The 24,289-nt window shown below is 40.9% G+C and overlaps 1 protein-coding gene across 2 annotated transcripts in view; it reads left to right on the top strand.

Moving 5' to 3' along the window:
• Positions 1-24,289, top strand: part of FANCM (FA complementation group M) — a gene marked incomplete at both ends in the record, with an annotated part of 85,125 nt that overhangs the window by 50,266 nt on the left and 10,570 nt on the right. For both annotated transcript variants that reach the window (XM_081087250.1, XM_081087249.1), the window contains 6 exons: positions 156-311; positions 5,809-7,705; positions 12,916-13,007; positions 13,110-13,178; positions 18,700-18,828; positions 20,840-20,996. In XM_081087250.1, coding sequence (XP_080943376.1) covers positions 156-311; positions 5,809-7,705; positions 12,916-13,007; positions 13,110-13,178; positions 18,700-18,828; positions 20,840-20,996 — 2,500 coding nt within the window. The remainder of the gene's footprint in view (positions 1-155; positions 312-5,808; positions 7,706-12,915; positions 13,008-13,109; positions 13,179-18,699; positions 18,829-20,839; positions 20,997-24,289) is intronic.

Below are 24,289 nucleotides of genomic sequence, written 5' to 3'. Positions count from 1 at the left end.
TATTTTCTTTTTTTCTTCTGAGATTTTAGTTGAAAGTATCAAAATGAGTTCATATTATTTATGTTAGGCTGATTATTTGTGTATTAAATGTTTTTTTAAACATCTGTTTGTGAGTGTTTTTATCCCTTTTACTATTTTAAAAATCATTAATCAAGACTCAAGAACCAACCATTGGAATTCGTCAACTCTCTCTATCTGAATGGAGACTGTGGCAAGATCATCCTTTTCCTACATATCAAGTTGACCATTCAGATCGATGCCATCATTTTATAAGCATTATGCAAATGATAGAAGGAATGAGACATGAAGAGGTAGGTTTTTTCATAATTAAAAAATATATATTTTATTGATTTCAGAGAGGAAAGGAGAGGGAGAGAGATAAAAACATCAATAATGATAGAGAGCCCTAACCGGTTTGGCTCAGTGGACAGAGCATCGGCCTGCGGACTCAACGGTCCCAGGTTCGATTCTGGTCAAGGGCATGTACCTTGGTTGCGGGCACATCCCCAGTGGGGAGTGTGCAGGAGGCAGCTGATCGATGTTTCTCTCTCATCGATGTTCCTAACTCTCTATCCCTCTCCCTTCCTCTCTGTAAAAAATCAATAAAATATATTAAAAAACATAATGATAGAGAATCATTGATTGGCTGCCTACTGGGGGTCCACCTGGGCATGTGCCCTGACCTTCTGGTTCATATGTTGATGCTTAACCACTGAGCCACGCCATCTGGTGAGGTAGGTTTTTTTTTGTAATTTTCTCTTGCTGGTATGATGTGAAAGTAGAATAGTTAATCTTTATTCTCCTTAATTTGAAGTCATTATTATAAGAAACAAGTATTGCCTGGGCCAGTGTGGCTCAGTTGGTTGAGCATCATCCCATGCACTGGAAGGTCGGTGGTTCAATTCCTGGTTAGGGCATATGCCCAGGTTGCGGATTTGGACCCTGCTCAGCAGGCAAAATGATTGATGTCTCTCTCTCTCTCTCTCCCCCCTCCCTCCCCCACTCCCCCACTCCCCCTCCCTCCCTCTCTCTTTCTCTTTCTTTCCCTCTCCCTCTCTCAAATCAATTTTAAAAAATTAGAAATTAGTATTTATTATAAATGATAGGTGGACTATTTTTTTTCTATAAAGCTCTTTGTGATCTCAATAATGAACCAGTTTTCTGTCATAGAAGAAGTAGAATTAATTAGAGGAATATATGTAAATATTGATAGACCAGAGTAAACTTTAAAAAAAATCTTTATTGTTGAAAGTATTACATATGCCCTCTTTTCTCCCCATTGACCTCTTCTAGCCTACCCTCCCACCCCAGGTCGTCACCACCCTATTGTCTGTGTCCATGGGTTATGCATATATGCATACAAGTTCTTTGGTTTATCTCTTCCCATCCACCCTCCCCTGCCTTCTCTCTGAGGTTTGATGGTCTGTTCCATGCTTCTATGTTTTATAAATATTTTTCTTTGTTCAGATCATTTGTAGTTGAAGCTCACTTGCCACCATTTTAAAAAGCTCTGTAGCATTCCCCAGCCATTCACATATTCATCTTGACCTGGACAGTCAATTTCTTGCATAACCTGCAGAAATAGGAAATGTTCTCCTTTTTTTACTTTTGATTCAAACTAGCCCCACCCAGCACGCTGACTCACCTGCCTCCTTCTTCCTTGCATGTCTACTCCCTTAATTATTGAGGCCTCAGGACTTGGCATCAAATACTCTTAGGAATAAAGCTTCGGGACAGATGACTACAGGGACAGAATTTTAGTCAAAGTAGAGATAACATCTAGGTCTCAGTTATATTTCAGCTCCAGGCCCAGAAAAGCAGCAAAACCAGCTGAAGTGATACCGTGGCTGACATTAGGACCAGGTGCAGTGATCAATGACTCCTACCCTAGAGACCCGGGCTAGCTCCCTTCATCATCATGGTTAATGATGTTTCCCCTATATAACCCATTGCCTGGAAACATTGCGGAGCTCACCTATCTCAGGGCGGGGGCCCCTTCCTAAAAATAAACCCTTATGTCTTTGCTGCAAATCCCTGTTAGTGTCTTATTGGGCTTTGGTGCTCACAGGCAAACAAACCCCTTTAGTCTGGTAATGATACTGGACACAAAGGTTCCATTACTGCCTATTGCCACTAAGCCAGTAAACAGATAACAAGGTTGAATCTTTTATGAGCACTTATTTATTCTAGTTGTCAGTAGTAGAGAGTAGCAGGTATGGCACCTTAAAAAACTGCCCCAACATCTCCCACCAGTTGGCTCATTACATAGGGGTAGGAAAGAAAAGCTGTGTGCAGCAGGGAGGGTGTAGCAGGATGAGGGCTGCAGAGTATGTGGTCATTGTGTCCACTCCCAGAATCTTGAAGTCCAATGACAAGGTAGTTAATCTTTTAACCATGGCAAACAGCTTATCCCATTCTTGGAATTGGAGAATGGACAGCATTCCTGGGACAAACTCCCAGAGGGAGATCAGTTTCCAAACACAGCAGCCAGGTCAGGGTCCACTTTCTTTGATCAAGACAGGACGTGATTAATAATATCTATGAGCATTACTAGTGCCTCACCATTCCCCCTCACCCCCACCCCTATCAATACCAAATGCTAGCACAGAAGATTTTTAATAGGAACAGGATCCTTTCAGCCACTCTTTGCTTTAGGCTTCTAACTTTATTAGCTGTAATGGTCATTTAGAATTGGCACGTGGATGGCCACATCTTATCCAAGGTATGCACATATGAGTAAATTAATCCTAATCTTCCCATTTGCATCACTTTGATTTTTCTGCCATTGCAATAATGTTTTAAGACATTAATGAAATTTAATTATCAAAAATCTCTTTAGCAGTTGCTGTGGGTTGTTGTTGTTTTTTTTTTTAAATATCTTTATTGATTTCAGAGAGGAAGGGAAAGGGAGAGATTGAAACATCAATGATGAGAGAGAATCATTGGTTAGCTGCCTCCTGCATGTCCCGTACTGGGGACTGAGCCCGCAACCCAGGCATGTGCCCTTCACCGGAATCAAACCCTGGACTCTTCAGTTCGCAGACAGACGCTTTATCCACTGAGCCAAACTGGCTAGGGCAGCAGTTGCTGTTTTCAATTAAATGTAATGCTGTTCTTCTCAAGTAAATTAACTTTAACCAGCATTGTAATATATTAATTTCAACTTAATTAAAATTAGTTGAAATTCCTTGTCAGGAAGAGGGAGCTATCCTTTATTTTGGTCTTACATTGAAGAACCAAGAAACAAGCAGAATGTAATATCTATAATAATAAAAGCATAATTTGCTAATTAGGCCGGACGTCCTTCTGGAGGAAGCGGGGGCGGTGGCAGCAGCGGTGGCTGCGGCCAAGCCCTTTGCATGAATTTCGTGCATTAGGCCTCTAGTTGTTTATATGACCCTGGGTTGGGAAAAGGGATCTAGTTTTTTACTTTTGGATCTAATTCAACTTTATTAGACCATGTTGTCTCAAGTGTGGTTTTAAAAGTCAGTGAAAATTAGAGCAGTTCCTTTGGCAGTGGAAGTAAAGTTGTTTAAACCCTTGTATTTATTCATAAGCATTTTCCCATTGAGAAACAAATAGTCTGAAAAACCTAAATACAAGCTTGGGAATCATTCATTTTGGATTTTATCCATGACACTCACATTTTGTCTTTGACCAGTCAAACTCATTGCATTTGGTAGGCCTCTAATGACCAGAGTAAATTTTAATATATGTAATGATTTATATAAACTTTGTAATTTAGGATTTTTGTTAGATGAGATATATTGAGATGTTGTCTGTGACATAGGTTATGTGGTATACCTCTTATATCCTGGTGGTAGTTTAGAGAATTGTTGATTCCTTAGTAGTTTCTTGATTATTTTTCTTTGAGAGGGTCAGAATGATGAACCTATTCAAGAGTGAAATCCAAAATGCCTGGGTTAGAATCCAAACACTACCTCATACTAATTGTGCATTTGTAAGACACTTAACCTCTTTATGCCTCAGTTTCATCTATAAAATGGGAATAATATTAATACCTTCTTTACATGGTTGTTGTAGGATTAAAAGACTTGATATGCATAAACCATTTAGAACTGTAATGGCACATAGTAAGTACTCAGTAGCTTGTAGCTGCTCTTTTTATTATTAGTTATTATTCATGAATAGTATATGTAAATATATAAATTAGTTGTGAATACCAGCAAAACCTGTGTCATCAAATTAACACATATTTATTTAGTGTCCTCTATATACCATGTTCTGTTCTTGGCCTTGCGCTACATCAGGGAAGAAGCCAGATAAAATATTTTGTCAGCTGAAACCGGTTTGGGTCAGAGTATAGAGCGTCGGCCTGCGGACTGAAGGGTCCCAAGTTTGATTCCGGTCAAGGACATGTACCTCAGTTGCGGGCACATCCCCAGTAGGAGATGTGCAGAAGGCAGCTGATTGATGTTTCTCTCTCATCGATGTTTCTAACTCTCTATCTCTCTCCCTTCCTCTCTGTAAAAATTCAATAGAATATATTTAAAAAAAATAGTTTGTCAGCCCTGGCCAATGTTTCTCAGTGGGTTGAGTGTCATCCCCTGTACCAAAGGGTCATGGGTTGGATTCCCAGTCAGGGCATATGCCTAGGTTTTGTGCTTAATTCCCAGTAGGGGGGAAGCGGGAGACAGCTGATTGATATCTCTCTTTTTCTTTCTCTCTCTCTCCTCCCTCTTGCTCTCTAAAATTAATAAAAACACTTAAAAAGATATTATGTCAGTGGGGAGCATATATACTACCAGGGAAACAGACATCCTCACATTAATATTTATTGTATTTATTCAAAAAGTGAAGAGTTAATTGCCTAAGTCCCTGAGTAGTAGGTGAATCATGATTAAAGTAGCCTTCATGGGGAAGAGGGAAGGATGAGCCAGGAGTGGTGGGGACTGTCATTTTAAACTTAGAGATATTTAAGAAATTATAGTGACTTAGAAATTCACTATAAGAGTTCTTGGTTGGGAAACTTCTTAAAAATACTCATATGTGGAATCTAATGAACAAAATAAACTGATGAACAAAATAAACCGATGAGCAAAATAGATCCAGAGACATAGAAGCATGGAACAGACTGATGATTCTCAGAGAGAAGGCAGGGATGGGGGTTGCGTGGGGAGAGATTAACCAAAAATCCTATATGCATGTAAGCATAGCCCATGGAGACAGACAATAGTGTGGTGAAGGCCTGAGGAGGGGCATGGGAGCGGGGTGGAGAGGGTGAATGGGGGAAAAAAAAGGGGGACATCTGTAATACTTTCAATAATAAAGATAAATTAAAAAAATGAAACTGGAAATAAAATAGTCTATTCTAGCCTATAGTACACATACAAGTATCATTTCAGATGTTCTAAAAGCTCTTCTTAGTTTACTTTCAAAAGGAGAGTAATTTAACATATAGATGTGTGCTTTACATTTATATATATTAATTTCTTAAGTATGTATTTTTAGGAAATTAGAATAATTGTTCAATTAAATGTTAGAAGTGAAAAAACTTAGTGTCTATAATCTTATTTTATGCATTCACTAAATTTGTTCTTTCTACAAATAGTTATCATGGGTCTTCCATGTATTAAGTACTGGGGAAACAAAAATATTAATGGATTAAAGAAATTTATGTTAATGTCACAGTCGTTTCATTTATAATTTTATTTATCAGAATAATTTTTTAAGGTATAAGAAAATCATTTGAATAATATTGTTTGGGAAATATTTTAATATAGAGTAAAACTCATCTCTTAGAATTGGCTTGTTTTGTTTTCTTGTGACCTTTTCATTTCTTTATAGGGAGAATGCAGCTATGAATTGGAAATTAAATCTTATTTACAAATGGAAGATGTTAGCTCAACATTTAGTGCTCCCAGGAACAAATCTAATCTTCTTGCCAATGGCACCTTTACTAGTAACAAGAAATATTCATTTATAAGAAATATAAATGAAGGCAATTTATTCTCAATGACAGAATCTGATGAAGAATGTGCTGAAATTTTTAAACAGACTCATATCAAACCTACTAAAATTGTCTCTCTTAAGAAAAAAGCTTCTAAAAAACGGAAAAAAGATCAGCCTGAAAAAGAAAATAATGATGTTGTTATGGATTCTTTAGATACTGATGGCAATCCTACTGTTGAAAATCTTTTTCAGGTAGACCTAAATGATAAAAGAGCATTAGATATAGATGAAGTTGCTGCCACATGTGCTGTTGATGAAAATGTTGTTAATCAGCCATGTAGATTATTAACAGAATGTCAGATTACAAATAAATCTACTAATTCATTTACTGGAAGTTTTTTAGATTCTGGTTATAACAGTTTCAGTGATGAGAAATCTGTTTTATATAGCTTATTTCTTCCATTTGAGGAAGAGCTTGTTATAGCTGGAACAGATGACCAATTTTATAATTGTTATTCACTTACAAAAGAGGTACTAGTTAATGTAGAGAGATTTTTATCTCATTCTCCTCCACCTCTCAGTGAACTCTCAGTTTTGGAACATGAAATTACTAAGGGTTCTGCACTTGAAAATTTGCTTTACCCACCCTGCACAGAGTATTTACAAAACAGTAAATCTACCTGTTTGATATCACATGCAACTGTCAGTTCTCAACAGAATTTAGAATTGAATTCACTTAAATTTATTAGTGATCCTTCTGAAAAAAGTTGCCTTTATAGTACAACTAATAAGATTGTTGATGAGCCCAGCTTCTGTGACTATGATGATAAAGTACGTAAAGATGTTGAAAATGAAACTTTAGTAACCAACAATCATACTCAAATAAACACAGGCCCTCCACAATACTTAGATGAAGAAAACAATTGTGGTGTTGATAACAATGGGCTTCAAGTGTTGTTCACAGATCAGGATGAGAGTTTACCACTATTTGAAGAAGATAATACAGAATTTAATGATATGAGCCTTTCTCCCTCAAATAATGAATGCAAATCTTTACATGTGTCAGACAAAACATGTATAAACAAAATGGCACTGGTTTCTCAGTTCTTAATTTCTGATGAACTTTTGTTAGAAAATAATTCTGAACCCCAAGATCAAATTACCTATGATACTAATACTAAATCTCATGAAGATTTGACAGGTGTACATGAGGAAAAACTGAAGAGTGATGAATATGTTCTTGACTGCTCTAAGGATTTATTTTCTGTTACCTTTGATTTAGGATTTTGTATTCCAGATTCTGATGATGAAATATTAGAACATGCATCAAATACAAATAAGAATAAAACTTTAGATGATCTACCTGGAAGATGTTTAGATATCAAGGAGATAAGTGATGCAAGTTATGTTTCAAATCAAGCAGTAATAACAAGAGATCATGTTGATAGTTCTAGGAGTAGAACCATTACTATCTCATCAAGTGAAGATAAGCAGAGTCCAACTTCTTCACGTTTTCCATTGAGTATAGCAAACAATAAACAATTTATGTTGCCTGGTTATTCTCAGTTTTCTTTGCCAGTTGGGGAAAAAGTTATGAGTACACCTCTTTCTAAATCAAGCACATTGAACTCTAAAAGGAGAAAGGAAATGCCTAGGACACTAGATTCTAATAAAGTAAATTCACAAAGTTTCAAAGAAACATTGAACTCAACTTTTGATGATTCAGGACTTTTTATAGAAAAGGCTAAAAACGGGGAACAAATCCATCTACATCAATCCTGTCATTCTGGAGGTAAGATTTCATCTTTCTAGAATAATTACTCTAGATAAACTTCTGTAATTTTTCAAAATGTAATTGCTCAGTTTATGGTGTGTTGAATTAGATAATTGATGTACTCTATATTTTTACAGTTGATGCTTAGTGATTATTTTATCTACATATATATTTATGTCATGCATGCCATTGGAGAGGTATTACACTGTGAAATATAGAAGTGTAAGATTTGGCCCTAGCCTTTGACTGTAAAACAAACAATTGTGTGACATACACTTTTGAATACAGTAAAATGTGTAAAGAACTACTAAAGGAATATTAAGATAGTGGATGTTTAGGAGATACAGAAAATGTCAAAATGTTGAAGTGGATTAGATTAGATTTTTACATGTAAATTTTCATTTTGGCTCCTTGGGAATATGGATATGTTGAAAGTAATAAAATGAGAATTTAGATATTATAAAATAGTGGGGGAAAGCACAAGAAGGCAAGTGTAAGATTTTGAGGGGATAGTGTAAAGAAAAGGGTTTATATAGCAAAGTAGTTGAGAAGTAATACTAATTGGAGGATTGAGATAAGAGCACAGAAGCTCTTGGGGAATCTGCATTTCTGTGAGCAAATTCTACACAGATACAGAAAAACAAGAAAATACAGTGATAGATGCTATAGTTAAAAGGAAAGCCTTCTGGAATTACTTGGTTATTATAACTGAGTCCTGCATTTAATTCTAGCTGCCTTAGAAGATAATGAAAAAAGAAAAAGTTGGATTATAGAGTGCTCATTTGTAAAAAGGATTTATTCAAGTTTATCTGTCTGGGTAGATGTTTTATTGTCATAGAGTATGAAGAGAAATTTACTATGTAAATTTATGTTAGTTTTCTTTCTTTTTTAAAAAATTTATTTTTTAGCCCTGACCGGTTTGGCTCAGTGGATAGCGTCGGCCTGTGGACTGAAACATCCCAGGTTTGATTCCCGTCAAGGGCATGTACCTTGGTTGCGGGCACATCCCCAGTGGGAGGTGTGCAGGAGGCAGCTGATCGATGTTTCTCTCCCATCGATATTTCTAACTCTCTATCCCTCTCCCTTCCTCTCTGTAAAAATCAATAAAATATATTTTAAAAATGTTTTTTAATGTTTTTATTGATTTTTAGAGAGAGAAGAAGGGAGAGGGATAGAGAGATAGAAACATTGATGAGAGAGAAACATCATCAATCAAGATCAGCTGCTTCCTGCACAGCCCCCACTGGGGATTGAGCCCTCAACCGGGGCATGTGCACTGACCAGGAATCAAACCAGTGACCTTTTGGTTCCTGGATCAACGTTCAACCACTGAGCCACACCAGCTGTGTTAGTTTTTTATTACTGTGTAACAGATTACGTATAGAAATTTAGTGGATTAAAATAAACATTCATCTCACAGTTTCTATAGTTTAGGAATTCACGAGTTTCTTAATTGGGTGGTTTAGCGTAGGATTTCTCATGAGGTTATAATCCAGATTTCACCTGTGGTTGCAGCTATTTGAAGTCTTGACTGGGCATGGATACTCTGCTTTCAAGATTGGTTGTTCAACGTGGGGAGGGGAGATAGAGGCACACAGGGATCTCTATTCCATAGCAACTCTAAAATCCAGCAGAAGTGGGATTAGAAGGTCTTTGATTAAGATTCAAAGCCTGGTAATAATTCTCCATGGTTCTTTGTTCTCTGGATGCTTGGTAGCATCCTTTTTCACAGACAGCACCTGTGGAGTTTTCTCTGCATACTTTCTTTCAGTAAAAATTTGGGAATCCAAAGCCCTCTTTCTATTTTGTTCTGTCTCTGCCCCTTTTAGTTGTAGCTGGCTGTGTTTCTTCCCATATAATTCTCACAAATTTTTGGATTTCTTGTGGATCTTATTGGGATTCATTCCATTAGACCCAGCGGTTCTCAACCTGTGGGTCGCGAACAATGAAAATACATCCTGCATATCAGATATTTACATTACGATTCATAACAGTAGCAAAATTACAGTTATGAAGTAGCAACGAAAATAATTTTATGGTTGGGGGTCACCACAACATGAGGAACTGTATTAAAGGGTCGTGGCATTAGGAAGGTTGAGAACCACTGCATTAGACACTAGCTTGCCCACAAATCTTTTGGAGCTAGGTGTTCTACCTTGGGTTTCTGCTGAGATATCTAGAGATACAATAGGTCCTCGGGTTATGTCGGAGAGCCGTTCCTGATCTTTGCTTGTGGTAAATAAATAATAAAAAACATAAAGCACATATGTACATACATCGAATTGACGGCACTTTTTTTTCTTTTTATAAATAAATGGGAGATGGTGACGTAACCAGGAACTGATGTAAGTCGAGTCCAGTGTAACCTTAGGACTATCTGTAGTTCTTTAATCTTAGAAGATCTATCTGAGAGTATCTGTGATAAACATTCCAAAGTGTTTAGAAGGCTTTTTATCTGACTGAGTGGTACTCTGAGGCACCACTTTTGATCTTAGGTCGTAAAGCATACAGACAGTCCTCGGGTTACGTCGGACTCCGATGTACTTCGTTTAAAGTTTCATCATTTCGATGTATGTACATATATACTTTATGTTTTTTATTATTTACCACAAGTAAAGGTCAGGAATTGTTATTTTTCTTTTAAATTTTTTTACTGTTTCACTTCATTACTGCTGTGTATGTGCTCCATGTGAGTGATGTAGGTGGGTTCTGACTTACGGCGAAACGCGCCGTAGGAACAGATCTCCGACGTAACCCGAGGATCTACTGTATACAGTTATATCCTCAGCTGTATCTGAACAGTATTTTCCTGGCAATCCTCTAAATTATATCTTTGCCTGGAAGATTTCTTAGTTTACTAGTAACATGGTGTGCCAGCTCAAGAAGTTGGGAATTTTCAAAAGCCAGCAAGTTTGTTTCACATTTAATAGTCCTTTCTTTAGCTTCTCTCTCCTCTTGTAATTTACTTTAACAGCAAGAAGCACAGATGACACCTTAAACATTTTATCTAGAAATTTCCTTAGCTAGATCACCTCATTCATTAGGCACATTTTCTACTTTCTGTGTTACTGGAAGGTTGCTAAACTTTCTGGCATTACATAAAGAATTCTCTTTCCTCCAATTTCCAATAAGATTTTCCTTACTTTAACCTCTCACACGTAGCCATTGATCTTCATAGAAATTGTTGCTATAAACAATTCCTTTGAGTCTCTTTAAGCTTTCACCAAAACTCTTCTCAAAAGTTCTTTCAAGCTTCTGCCCCTAATCTAGTTCTAAAGTTCTTTACATCGTTTAGTTATTTCGTATGGCAATCCACTGTTTCCAGGTACTGCAACCTGTATTATTTCTTTATTGCGCATAACAAATTATCCCACCCAACTCCCAATTTAATGGCTTAAAACAACAAACATATTTCTGTAGACCAGAAATTCATGAGCGGCTTAGTGAGTTGTTTTGGCTCAGGATATTTCATGGAGTTGCAATCAAGACGTTGGTCAGGGATGGAGTTATCTGAAGGCTTGGATAAGCTTGGAGGATCACATTGCTCTTGGTGGGAGGCCTCAGTTTCTTACTACATGTGCCTCTCCTCAACCAACTGAGTCACACCGGTCAGGGCCATAGGGTTTCTTCTTATTTTCTTACTAGAGGCCTGGTGCACTGATTCATGCACATTGAAAGGAAATTAATTAGAAAGTGGCCAGTGGGGTGGGCCTGGGTGAGATGGGCCAGACATGCCCTGGTGCCAACTTCCCACGGTCCCTCCCCAGCTGGCCACACCTGGGGCGGCACCGGGGTTTGAAGGGCATCTGCAGAGTGAATGGGATCCTTCCAACAGGTGGGGTCCCTTGGCCTGGCCTGCGGGGATTGGGCTAAAACCAGCAGTCTGACATCCCCGGAGGGGTCCCGGAGTGTGAGGTACTTCGCAAAATTGCTGTCACTGGGCAGCTCCTGTGTTGAGTATCTGCCCACTGGTGGTCAGTGTACATCATAGCTGTAGATTGGAACGTCTGCCCCCGGTAGTCATTGCACATCATAGCCACCAGTCGAAAGGTTGGACGGCCGCTTAGGCTTTTATATATATATATATAGATAATGTAACATTCCTCCAGAGTGAGTGATATATAGAGAGAGCAAGGATGAGGTTGCAATCACTTTTATGACCTAGATTCTGAAGTAAGGCACCTTCATTTTCATTATATTCTTTTGTTAGAAGCAAGTGACTAAGTCTGCCCTATACTTAAGGGGAGAGGAATTCTGACTTTCCTCTTGAAGGGGAAATATATCAAATAATTTATGAATGTATCTTAAAATAACAACAAGGCTCTTACAGTAGGTTTCATAAAGACACAAAGAAGTGTCTTCAATCAAAATTTTATGAAAAGACATACTTAAAGCTTTGGTTTAAGTATCTGAATATTTGAAGCATTTCATACATAAGAGTTTTTTTGTTTTGTTTTTTTATTTCAGAGAGGAAGGGAGAGGGATAGAGAGATAGAAACATCAATAATGAGAGAGAATCATTGATCGGCTGCCTTCTGCATGCCCCCTTCTGGGGATCGAACCCGCAACCCAGGCGTGTGCCCTTGACTGGAATCGGACCTGGGACCCTTCAGTCCGCAGGCCGATGCTCTTATCAACTGAGCCAAACTGGCTCCGGCTGTTTTTTGGTTTTTGGCAATCTTTTCATTCCCCCAGATAAATTGTTTTAGTTACAACATTTTGCTGATATCTTACCAATGTTTAATTTCATGCTTGTGCACAAAACATATGAATATGTACATATATATGCTACGTACATACATAAAAGGTTTTTATATATATTGTTTTATAGATTGCATTTTCTTGCTTTATTTTGTTCAACTAGAAAGAATAAGATAAAAAGGCAGGAAGACTATCATAGATTTTAGAGATGAATTCTAAAACCATCGACTAATAGAATTATGTTTTACACTCTTCTGGCCTCTTTTCAGTTATATTTTTAAAAAATGAACCTGAGTCAAATATGTTTATTAGCAAGAGTTATCATCTCTTAATTTTCTTACTGGTACTGTTTTATTTATTTTTTGGTCTCTTCTCATGCTGATTTTTTTAGCCAAACTTCGTAAAACTTATCTTTTTTTGAGAGTGACAGAAATAATTCTTATTTACCCATCAATAAAATAGGTAGTTGTGGTTGGATAAACTTAAATCTATTGACTAGATTCATTATTTTTAAATAAATTTTATAGATGAACAATTAACAAGCAATGAAAGTGAAGGTGATGAGATTTTCCGAAGAAAGAGTAAAAAAGCAAAAGGAAATGTTTTAGAATCCCCAGAGGTGAGTAATTCAGTAATTACAATAATGTGACCATATACAGGCTTTTTCTTTCTCCTTACGTCTTTTTATTATTTTTACCCTTTACTTTATCTATTTATCTAGGATCAGAAATATAGTGAAAATGATTCTCCACTTCATGCTGTAAAAAAGCGCAGGGTTCCTCCAAAGAAAGTAAGTATATAAACAGATGATGTATAGATAATGCATAGTAATTCATTTAGAATAAATATTACAAAAATAATATGTGTATAGGTGAACATAAGTACACATGATCTTACAGGAGTGTAGTTAGCAGAAAAATGGATAATAAATACTATGTGATTAGAATTTCTTTTTTTTTTCTTTTTTTTTTATTAAATCTTTATTGTTCAGATTATTACATTTGTTCCTCTTTTTTCCCCCCCATAACTCCCCTCCTCCCAGTTCCCGCCCCACCCTCCGCCCTCACTCCCCACCCCCTGTCCTCATCCATAGGTGCACGATTTTTGTCCAGTCTCTTCCCGCATCTCCCACACCCCTTTCCCCCCCAAGAATAGTCAGTCCATTCCCTTTCTATGTCCCTGATTCTATTATAATCACCAGTTCATTCTGTTCATCAGATTATTTATTCACTTGATTCTTAGATTCACTTGTTGATAGATGCATATTTGTTGTTCATAATTTGTATCTTTACCTTTTTCTTCCTCTTCCTCTTCTTAAAGGATACCTTTCAGCATTTCATATACTCCTGGTTTGGTGGTGATGAACTCCTTTAGCTTTTCCTTATCTGTGAAGCTCTTTATCTGACCTTCAATTCTGAATGATAGCTTTGCTGGATAAAGTAATCTTGGTTGTAGGTTCTTGGCATTCATCACTTTGAATATTTCTTGCCACTCCCTTCTGGCCTGCAAAGTTTCTGTTGAGAAATCAGCTGACAGTCGTATGGGTATTCCCTTGTAGGTAACTGAGTTTCTTTCTCTTGCTGTTTTTAAGATTCTCTCTTTATCTTTTGCTCTTGGCATTTTAATGATGATGTGTCTTGGTGTGGTCCTCTTTGGATTCCTTTTGTTTGGGGTTCTCCGCGCTTCTTGGACCTGTAAGTCCATTTCTTTCACCAGGTGGGGGAAGTTTTCTGTCATTATTTCTTCAAATAGGTTTTCAATATCTTGCTCTCTCTCATCTTCTGGCACCCCTATAATTCTGATGTTGGTACGCTTGAAGCTGTCCCAGAGGCTCCTTACACTATCCTCGCATTTTTGGATTCTTTTTTCATTTTGCTTTTCCGGTTGGGTGTTTTTTGCTTCCTCGCATTTCAAATCATTGACTTGATTCTTGCACTCCTCTGGTCTGCTGTCGGGAGTCTGTATAATATTCGTTATTTCAGTCCGTGAATGCTTAATTTCTAGTTGGTTCCCCAACATAACATCGAGGGTCTCATTAGTTTTCTTGTAGATCTCATTAAGTTTATCGGTGGCTTCTAAACAGTTCTTGAGAGACCTTAAAAGTGTGGTTCTGAACTCTATATCTTCCATTGACAATTTTGTCCTGTTTCTTTGTCTCCGCATTTTGTTATGCTTCCTTGGTGCACCCCCTAGTGGTCTTTGTGCGCAGTCTTATAGTTAAACCTTGATTGTTGTAGCTAATACCAGGGAGGGTTTGACCTCCAGGCCAAGTGGCTATGAGAATCAGCTGTGTCTGCAGTGAGAGAACTTCTGTCCTCTAGGGAGGTGCTAATCTAGCCTTTGCCTGAGGCTATCCGGCAAATGCCTCTGTGCAGGGATTGGGCGGGGTGGGTCGCACAGGATCAACAGGGTGGGCCGGAGAGAGCACTTATGGCGGCTCTCAGTCCTGTCCCTAGGGGCTCTGCCTCTCTGAGTCCCAGCAATGGCTGCAAACCTCGGAGAGAAAGCTGCACTCGCTCTGACCGAAGCCAGACAGTCCCGCTTCTCCCGTTTGAGTCTAGGTCCCTAAAGACTTGCCTGTATCTGGAGCTCAGAGTCTGCGACTCCCTCCCGATTGAAAACGCCAACCGCGCCCTCCGCCGCCAGCCCGCTCCGTGCACTCCGCACCTCAGAATTTGACTTCAGCACTGTGCCTCCTCTGAGTGTCCGTATGCGTTTCTCTTTCCTCCTAGTTGTAGGACTTCCACTCAGCCAGTGTTCCTGTGGTTCTGGGTGATGTCCGTTCTGTTTTTTAGTTTCACTTTTGAAGTAGTTGTTCAAGGCAGCAAACTCCGGCGTTAACCTTTGCCGCCATCTTGGTTCTCCTAGAATTTCTATTTTAATTTTATACTTGTTTTAAAAACAATTTCTACTTTTGTCAATACATGTTAGCAATTCATCAGATGTTCATTAAATACTTACTGTGTATCTACTATGCGAGATGCTGGAGATACTATAATGATTATATCCTGGAACTGTTTAAGTCACCTACAATCTATTAGGAGATAAAGATAAGGAAATGGATAATTTTAATATAATCTTTTAAGTCGAATGATAAGAAAACAGAAACCCTTAGACTTTGGGAACTCTGTCAAGCTTCTTGAAGTTAAAACCTTATTAAACCTTAAGCATATGTGGCCTTAGGCAAGAGAAGGGAAAAGGGAAGGCATTGTCAACAGAGCTTGAAGAATGACACAGCTGGAAACAGCATCTCTTTATTAAATGGACTGTTCTACAAAGAGTGCCAGGAAGTGAAAACGGAGAAAAATCTGGATCCGTTTTTAGAAGGCCTTATTCTTTCATTTGCTTACTGAATGGTTTGAAAGGAGGAAAGGAAGGAGTCCAGTATGACTCTGGTGTTTGGCTTGGGCTCTTTGGCACATGTGTCATAAACCTAGAGAAGACAAGAAAGAATTGAGTTCAGTGTGGAACATGTTTGAGTTTGAGGTTTTTTGTTTGATAATGAAGTGTCAGTGTCTGGCAAGCATTGGTGACTATGAATATGAAGTTTGGGTAGGAGGCAGGTCTTATAGCTAATGAAATTCATTTGTCATCAGTTTATAGCTGGTAACTAAATTTTGAGATTAGGAAATCTTGTGTGTCTTAATTCGCTAATGAAATCTAGGATACTTTATGCAAAATTAATTAAAAATACAATCAGTTCATATTAATTTTTATACTTATATAAAACAAGAAAAGTCACTTTTATACTTATATAAAACAAGAAAAAGTCACTTTAATTGATTTACCAGAAATGAATAAAGCATTGATAATGTAATGAATCCATTTTAAACTAAAATTATTCCTTTTAATTGAAATGTTATTGATAAACTTTTTTTGAGTCTTTTGATTAGTTTTATATTATTCTGTAAAAGATATAGTGATAGGCCTCCCTAGTCAAAATTTGTTCTTCTTATAGTAGTTCTTTGGTTTGAAAGGACTCCTGTATGTTTGAACTGATTTTGATACCTGTATTTATAGACCTAACTATAGGCCTGGTGCATGAAATTTGTGCATGGGTGGGGTCCCTAGGTCTGGCCAGCGATCACAGCCGATCAGGTTCCCTGCCTCCCCGCCTCCTCCTTCCCTCACCGCCACCCATCTCCAGTTCCTTGTCCCAGCCCGGGGCTCAGCCCCAGATTCGGCAATCAGGACCTGCTGGCAGCGGGGAGGGACCCAGGAAGTTGGCCAGCAGGCCTTGATCAGGCGATTGCCAACCACCACTGTAGTGGGTGGGCACCAGGGTGATCAGGGCCTGCATCTGGGGGGAGAGACCTGGGAGGTTGGCTGCTGGCCCTGAGGAGGGAGCCAGCCCCCCCAGGAAAGGGGCCGCATCCGCCCCCACCTCCCCTGGTTCCCCGTCCCAGCCCAGGGGCCCTGTTGGCCAGGGGGAGGTGCCGGGAGGTTGGCTGGCAGGCCCCATCAGCGATCTAGGCTTGCAGGTTGAGGGCAGCTCCTGCATTGAGCATCTGCCCCCTGGTGGTCAGTGCATGTCATAGCAACCTGTCGTTCCAGTCATTTCATCATAATGGTCACTTAGGCTTTTATATATATAGATTATATTTTGTGACATCCTCAGGATCTTCTTTTTTTTTTTAATTTATTGCTTAAAGTATTACAAAGGGTATTACATATGTGTCCATTTTATCCCCCCGTCCTAGACAGTCCCCTAGCCTCCCCTATCCCCAATGTCTTATGTCCACTGGTTATGCTTATATGAGAATCTTCTAAAGGAAACAAGTTTCCATCAAATACATTTGATGTAATTGAATGAATGTTATAATAGTATTACATATATTGCCTAATTTAGTATTTTAGTACTTATCAATTCTTAAGTATTATGTATTTGTAACAGGGCTCTGGGTTGTGAGAATATTTTATTTTTCTAACAAGAAAATGTTAGGCCAACTTTAAAAAAGAAAATAAAAGCAACATCCTTTGAGAGTAGTAAATCCTATCTAATAATAGACAAACATGGTAATTGACCGTACCTTTGCTACGTCTCCCATTGGCTAATAAGCAAGATATGCAAATTAACCCAACCAAGATGGCAGCTGGCAGCCACGCAGCTGAAGTGAGCAGGAGGCTTGCTTGCTCCAGTGATGGAGGAAGCCAAGGTTCTCCGCCTGCCGTGAACCGGCTCTGAGCTCCGAAAGCAACAAAGTTTCAATTATAGAAGCTATACAAACCCCAGATACCTGCTTTCAGCAGGCCATGGCCACAGAGCTGGAGCAAGCAGGAGCCCGGCTCTTAGCTCCAGTGACGGCAACAAAGTTTCAATTATAGAAGCTAAAAAAACCCCAGATACCTGCTCTCAGCAGGCCGTAGCCTCAGAGCTGGAGAGAGCAGGAGCCCGGCTCTCAGCTCCAGTGACAGCAACAAAGTTTCAATTATAGAAGGTAAATAAATCCCAGAATTAAAAAAAAAAAAAAAAAAAAAGGAGAGGCTGGGAGCTTCAGTTGCTGGCCAGCCTGAAAACAGCCCTCAGTCCCTCACCCAGACTGGCCAGGCACCCCAGTGGGGATCCCCACCCTAAAAGGGGTGTGGCCATCCTGAAAACAGCCAGCAGCCCCTCATCCAGGCTGGCCAGGCACCCCTGTGGGGATCCCCACCCTGAAGGGGGTGTGACCAGCTGCAAACAGCCATCAGCCCCTACACCCAGGCTGGCCAGGCACCCCAGCGGGACCCCCACCCTGATCCAGGACACCCTTCAGGGCAAACCAGCCGGTCCCCACCCGTGCACCAGGCCTCTATCCTATATAGTAAAAGGGTAATATGCAAACTGACCCTAACAGCAGAAAGACTGGGAATGACTGGTCACTATGACACACACTGACCACCAGGGGGCAGATGCTCAATGCAGGAGCTGCCCTTTGGTGGTCAGTGTGCTCTCACAGCGGGGAGCTCTGCTCAGCCACAAGCCAGGTTGATGGCTGCCAGTACAGCGGTGGTGGTGGGAGACTCTCCTGCCTCCTCAGCAGCACTGAGGATGTCTGACTGCAGCTTAGGCCTGCTCCCCGCTGGCATTGGACATCCCCCGAGGGCTTCCGGGCTGCCAGAGGGATGTCTGATTGCCAGCTTAGGCCCAATCCCCTGGGGAGCAGGCCTAAGCCTGTAGGTGGTCATCCCCTGAGGGGTCCCAGACTGTGAGAGGGCACAGGCCAGGCTGAGGGACACCCTCCCAAGTGCACAAATTTTTGTGCACCGGGCCTTTAGTTAAGATATAATAACCCAATTTTATTTTCTTATGCAATAACTTTATTGAATTATAGTTAGAATTGTCATCTAGTGATGAAAGTGAAGATTTTCCTGACCAACACTCACAATTAGAAGACTTCAAGGGTTGTAACATGAATTCCAAAAGAAGCACCAAAGTCCAAAAGAGACCGAGTCATCTGAAGGTAAACTTTTTTTAGTTTGTTTTACTATACTAGGGGCCCAGTGCACAAATTCATGCACCTTGAAAAGAACTGTGGGCCACGAGGCTGTGGTAGGCACAAGGGCGGGTCTTGGCCCATCTTTCGCACCCCTGTCCAGCCCCTCCTGCTGCGCCCCTGGTCCCCTGTCTGCCAGCAGCCCCACTCCCGCTGCTGCCACGCCCATGTGCTGACGTGCAGCGATTGGGTCCAGCGCCAGCAGTGGCTGCCAGCGGGGGTGGCACCATCAGTGGGTGTGAGCGGCAGCAGGGGGAGGTGGAGAAGCCCTCAGGGGCAATCAGAGCCAGCAGTGTCACTCGCACCCACAGATGGCACCGAGTGATTGGGACCGGCACCAGGCACCGGCACCAGGCACCGGCAGCGGGTGCGAGCAGTGGCTCCAGCGCTGGCTGTGGGTGCGAGCAGGGCCAGCGCTGGCAGTGGGTGCGAGTGGGGCCAGTGTCAGCAGCAGGTGTAAGTGCTAGGCGGGACTGCAGTGCAGAACAAAGACTTTTCAGTAACCACCAGAGGCTCGCCCTGATGACAGTGACCAACGCCCCACCTTGGTCTGGTGCCTCTGCTCACCTGCTCCACCATCCCACCGTGGCCAATACCCACCATGTTCCACACACGCCCCTGGTGATCAACGCATGTCATAGCAACCAGTTGTTCAGTTGTTCCAGTTGTTCCACCATTTGGTTTGTACATTAGCCTTTTATTATATAGGATATGTATTTAAAGAACATTAGATTTTATACAGAAGTAAACTTCTCTCTATAATTTCTTTTTGTAACCCTTATCTGAGGATCTATATTTTTAAATATATTTTTATTGATTTCAAAGAGGAAAGGAAGGGAATAAGAGAGAATAATTGATCAGCTGCTCCCTGCACACCGCCTAGGGATGGAGCCCACAACCTGGTCATGTGCCCTGACCAGGAATTGAACCCTGACCTCCTGCTTCATAGGTTGATCCTCAACCACTGAGCCATGCTGGCTAGGCCTGAGGATAATTTTTCCATTGATTTTTAGAAAGAATGGGAAAGGAGAGGGTGAGAGGGAGAGAGAAACATCAGTGTTGAAAGAGACACATCTATTGGTTATCTTTTGCACACCCCCAACCAGCATCAAACCTATAATCCAGGTACGTGTCCTTGACCAGAATCGAACCTGAAACCCTTTGGTGTGTAGACCAACGCTGTAACCTTTGAGCCATGCCAGTCAGGACTCTATAATTTCTCTATAGACAAAAAATCCCAAAGTAAAAATATATTTTTACCCTACTTTTTTCTCAATTCCAATTTAAAAAGTACTTTTGTGTTTTGAAACTATAATGCAGTGTTGAGTTATTTTGAGTGGCTAAATGAAGAAACTAGTGTGTTGAGAATTTAAGATTCAAATTGAAGAAAATCTGAGGCAGAAATTTGAGTTTTAGAGTACTTGCTGTTTTTTTAAATTTTATTTTATTTATTGATTTTGAGAGAGAGAGGGGAAGAGAAACATTGATTTGTTTTTCCACTTATTTAATGCATTCGTTGGTTGATTCTTATATATGCTCTGACCAGGGTCAAACCTGCAATCTTGGCATATTGGGTTGACGTGCTAAACAATCATATATATTGTTTTTCTTATTTCTATCCAGTATTTAAATCCTTGGAAAATAATTCTTAGCACCTTTTTTTTTTTTTTTTTTTTGATCAGTCCTTTTGTGGCAAAAATTAAAACTGTAAGACCTGTCAGGAAACTTTATGCTTATTAGTAAAAGGAAAACATTCAATAAGCTGAAATGCTGACTTGTACTTATTTTACTTATAAGAATTATCAGAAGAAATTTAAATAGCTATGTTACTTTATCAAATCTTCTCGCAGTTTTCTGTTTTTATTTTTTGTCTTAAAAAGCATTGGAAAGAAATTCATTTTCCAGAAGTATTTCCAATTACTTAAGGAAAGTAAATGATCTTCTTATCAGTATCATCTTGTTTTCTAATTTGTCTTAGCTTGTAGCTAGGAAGTTTTTAGATGATCAAGCAGAACTTTCCCAAGAAGATGCAGAATGTGTTTCATCAGATGAAAATGATGATTCTGAAAATGAAAAAGATTCCTCATTACTTGACTTCTTAAATGATGAGACTCAACTTTCACAGGCCATAAATGGTAAATGATGCTTCTTTTTATTTTAATTTTCAATGCTTTTAATGTGGTTTTAGTTAAATATTTTAGTTACTTTTCAAATAACCTTGACTTTAAAGGGAATTAAATTTGGTATGACTGAAATATTTGGTCATTTTCATTCAAATTCTATAATATTTGCTTTATTTTAGATTTGGTTATATATAGGCTTTTGCTAATTTGATTATTTATCTCCAGAGCAACCTGGCTGACCCACTATCAAATGTTTATATAACAAGTATGTAGTTCCTATTGTGTCTAGTACTATGTAACATTCTTGAGGAAGCTATATTAGTGAACAAAATGGACAAAAATCTCTGCCTTTAACGTTCGAATGGAAGGAGAGAAACAATACACATAATAACTAAATTATTTAGTATAAGATGAAAAATTTATAGAGAAATGAAAAAATGGAGTAAGTTGAGGTTTTGCAGGGGTTTGGAGGATTAATACTGAACAAGCTGTAATCCTGTCTAATAAAAGAGAAACATGGTAATTGGCGTACGACCGCTACCCATCCCATTGGCTAATCAGCGAGATATGCAAATTAACTGCCAGCCAAGATGGCGGCCAGCAGCCAGGCAGCTTGAAACTAACATGAGGCTTGCTTGCTTCCGTGACGGAGGAAACCAACGTTCCCCGCCTGCCTTGCAGGCTTCTGAACTTGCAGTTTGAAACATAGTTACAAATATAGAAGCTAAACAAAACCCCAGAAACCAGCTTTCAGCAAGTTGGGATCTCAGAGCTGGAGTTGATACAGAGTTTTGATTATAGAACCTAAACAAACCAGATACCAGCTTTCAGCAGTGGAGGCCTAAGAGCTGGAGCCTCAGAGCTAAAGCTGGCCCAGAATAAAAAAAAAAAAAGAAAAAAAGGAGCAGTTGGGAGCTTCCGTCACCCTCCAGCCTGAAACCAGCCCTCAGCCCCTCACCCAGACTGGCCAGGCACCCCAGTGGGGACCCCCACCCTGAAGGGTGTGTGACCAGCTGCAAACAGCCATCATCCCCTCACCCAGGCTGGCCAGGCACCCCAGCGGGGACCCCCACCCTGATCCAGGACACCCTTCAGGGCAAACCAGCCAGCCCCCACACATGCACCCTATATAGTAAAAGGGTAATATGCCTCCCAGCACCGGGATCAGCGGAGCCGCGAGGCCTCCCAGCACTGGGATCAGCGTGACAGGGGGCAGCGCCCAAACCCCCTGATCGCCCTGCGGCTCTGTGTGACAGGGGGTGGGGCCACAACCTCCCTATCGGCCCTGCTCTGTTCGTGACAGGGGAAGGCGCCCCAACCCCCTGATCAGCCCTGCTCTGTGCCTGATAGGGGGGAGCTCCCCAACCCCCTGATTGGCCCTGCTCTGTGTGTGACAGGGCGCGGCGCCCCAACCCCCCCCCCCCCCCCCACGGGCCCTGCTCTGTGTGTGACGGGGTAGAGCCATAACCTCCCCTTCGGCCCTGCCCTGAGTGTGACAGTGGCGGCGCCCCAACCCCCTGATCCGCCCTGCTCTGTGCGTGACAGGAGGGAGCTCCCCAACCCCCTGATCGGCCCTGCTCTGTGCGTGACAGGGTACGGAGCCCCACCCCCCTGATGGGCCCTGCTCTGTGCGTGAAAGGGGGCAGTGCCCCAACCTCCTGATTGGCCGTGCTCTGTGCGTGACAGGGTACGGAGCCCCAACCCCCCTGATGGGCTCTGCTCTGTGAGTGAAGGGGCCAGCGCCCCAAGCCCCGGATTGGCCCTGCTCTGTGTGTCACAGGGGGTGGCGCTGCAACCTCCCCATCGACCCTGCCTTGAGTTGACAGGGGGCGGTGCTCCAACCCCCCAATCGGCCCTACCCTGAGCATGACTGAGGGTGGTATTGCAACCTCCCAATCGCCCTGCTCTGTGCGTGACAGGGGGAGGCGCCCCAACTCCCCAATTGGCCCTGTTCTGAGCCCGACCAGGGTCTGCACCTAGGGATTGGGCCTGCCCTCTGCCACCCGGGAGCAGGCCTAAGCCAGCAGGTCATTATCTCCCGAGGGGTCCCAGACTGCGAGAGGGCACAGGCCGGGCTGAGGGACCCCCCCCCCCACCACCACCACCGAGTGCACAAATTTTTGTGCACCGGGCCTCTAGTTTTATATAAGGTATGGAGTGTAGACCTCATTCAGAAGGTGACACTTCATCAAACTGCAGAGGAGATGAAGAGGTTAGCAATATGGATTGTGCAAACAAGCTGAGGCACAAAGCTCACTTTGTTAAATTTGCCAAGGAGGGGAGATGTACTTTTGGTAAATACTCTCTCCAAACAGTGCTGGAGCAGATCTTATACACAATACATTAAAAGAAGATGAAAAAAAAAAAAGATGATTCAAATGGGCTATAACTGAAATGAGAAAGATTCTGTTGGGCTTTTCAGTGTTTTGATCTTTTACAGATCTTGCCACTTATTCTGCTCTTGTAATTCCTGATATAATTTAAGACAGCAAAGTTTCCCAAGGTCCATGCCTTTATTTTATTTTTTAATCACTTTTAAAAATTGATTTTATTTAATTAATTTATTTTAAATGTATTTTTATTGATTTTAGAGAGAGGAAGGGAGAGGAGATAAAAACATCAATGATGAGAATCATTGATCGGCTGCCTCCCTCATGCCCCCTACTGGGTATTGCGCCTGCAATCTGGGCTTGTGCCCTGACTGGGAATTGAACTGTGACCTCCTAGTTCATGGGTCGACACTCAACCACTGAGCCACTCCAGCCGGGCTTAAATTGATTTTAGACAGAGAGAGATTGATTTGTTGTTCCACTTACTTATGCATTCATTGGTTGTTTCTTGTATGTGTCCTGACCAGAGATTGAACCCACAACCTTGGTGAACTGGGACTATACTCCAACCAATTGAGCTACCCTGCCAGTAACAGTTCTTGCCTTTAAAGGAAAAAGGTCTTAAAGGCAAAGTTTTCTGTGCTATGTCATTGATACCGATATAATTTACAGAATAAGGTTGCTTGGTATTGTACTTGATACTTATTAATAGAAGTGGCTATTGCAGGTTTATAGGATAATCTGGTTGGAGAATATTGATGCATAGACAACAACTAGTATAAAGGTCCTGAGACAGGAGTGTGCCTGGCATGTTCAAGGAAGGCATTGTGCCTAGAATTGAATGAGGAAGAGGGAGAGTAGTAGGAAGAGAGATCAAAGAGGTGCTGAGCAGCCAGCTCATGATTTGACTTATTGTAGCAGTGTCACTCTTCCTTCTGTGTTGAGAATGGCCTATAGGGGAGCAAAAGCGGAAGA

This window comes from Myotis nattereri, assembly GCF_964212035.1.
Source record: "Myotis nattereri genome assembly, chromosome: 1".
Lineage (NCBI taxonomy): Eukaryota > Metazoa > Chordata > Mammalia > Chiroptera > Vespertilionidae > Myotis > Myotis nattereri.
This window is presented reverse-complemented; position numbering and strand designations above follow the sequence as displayed.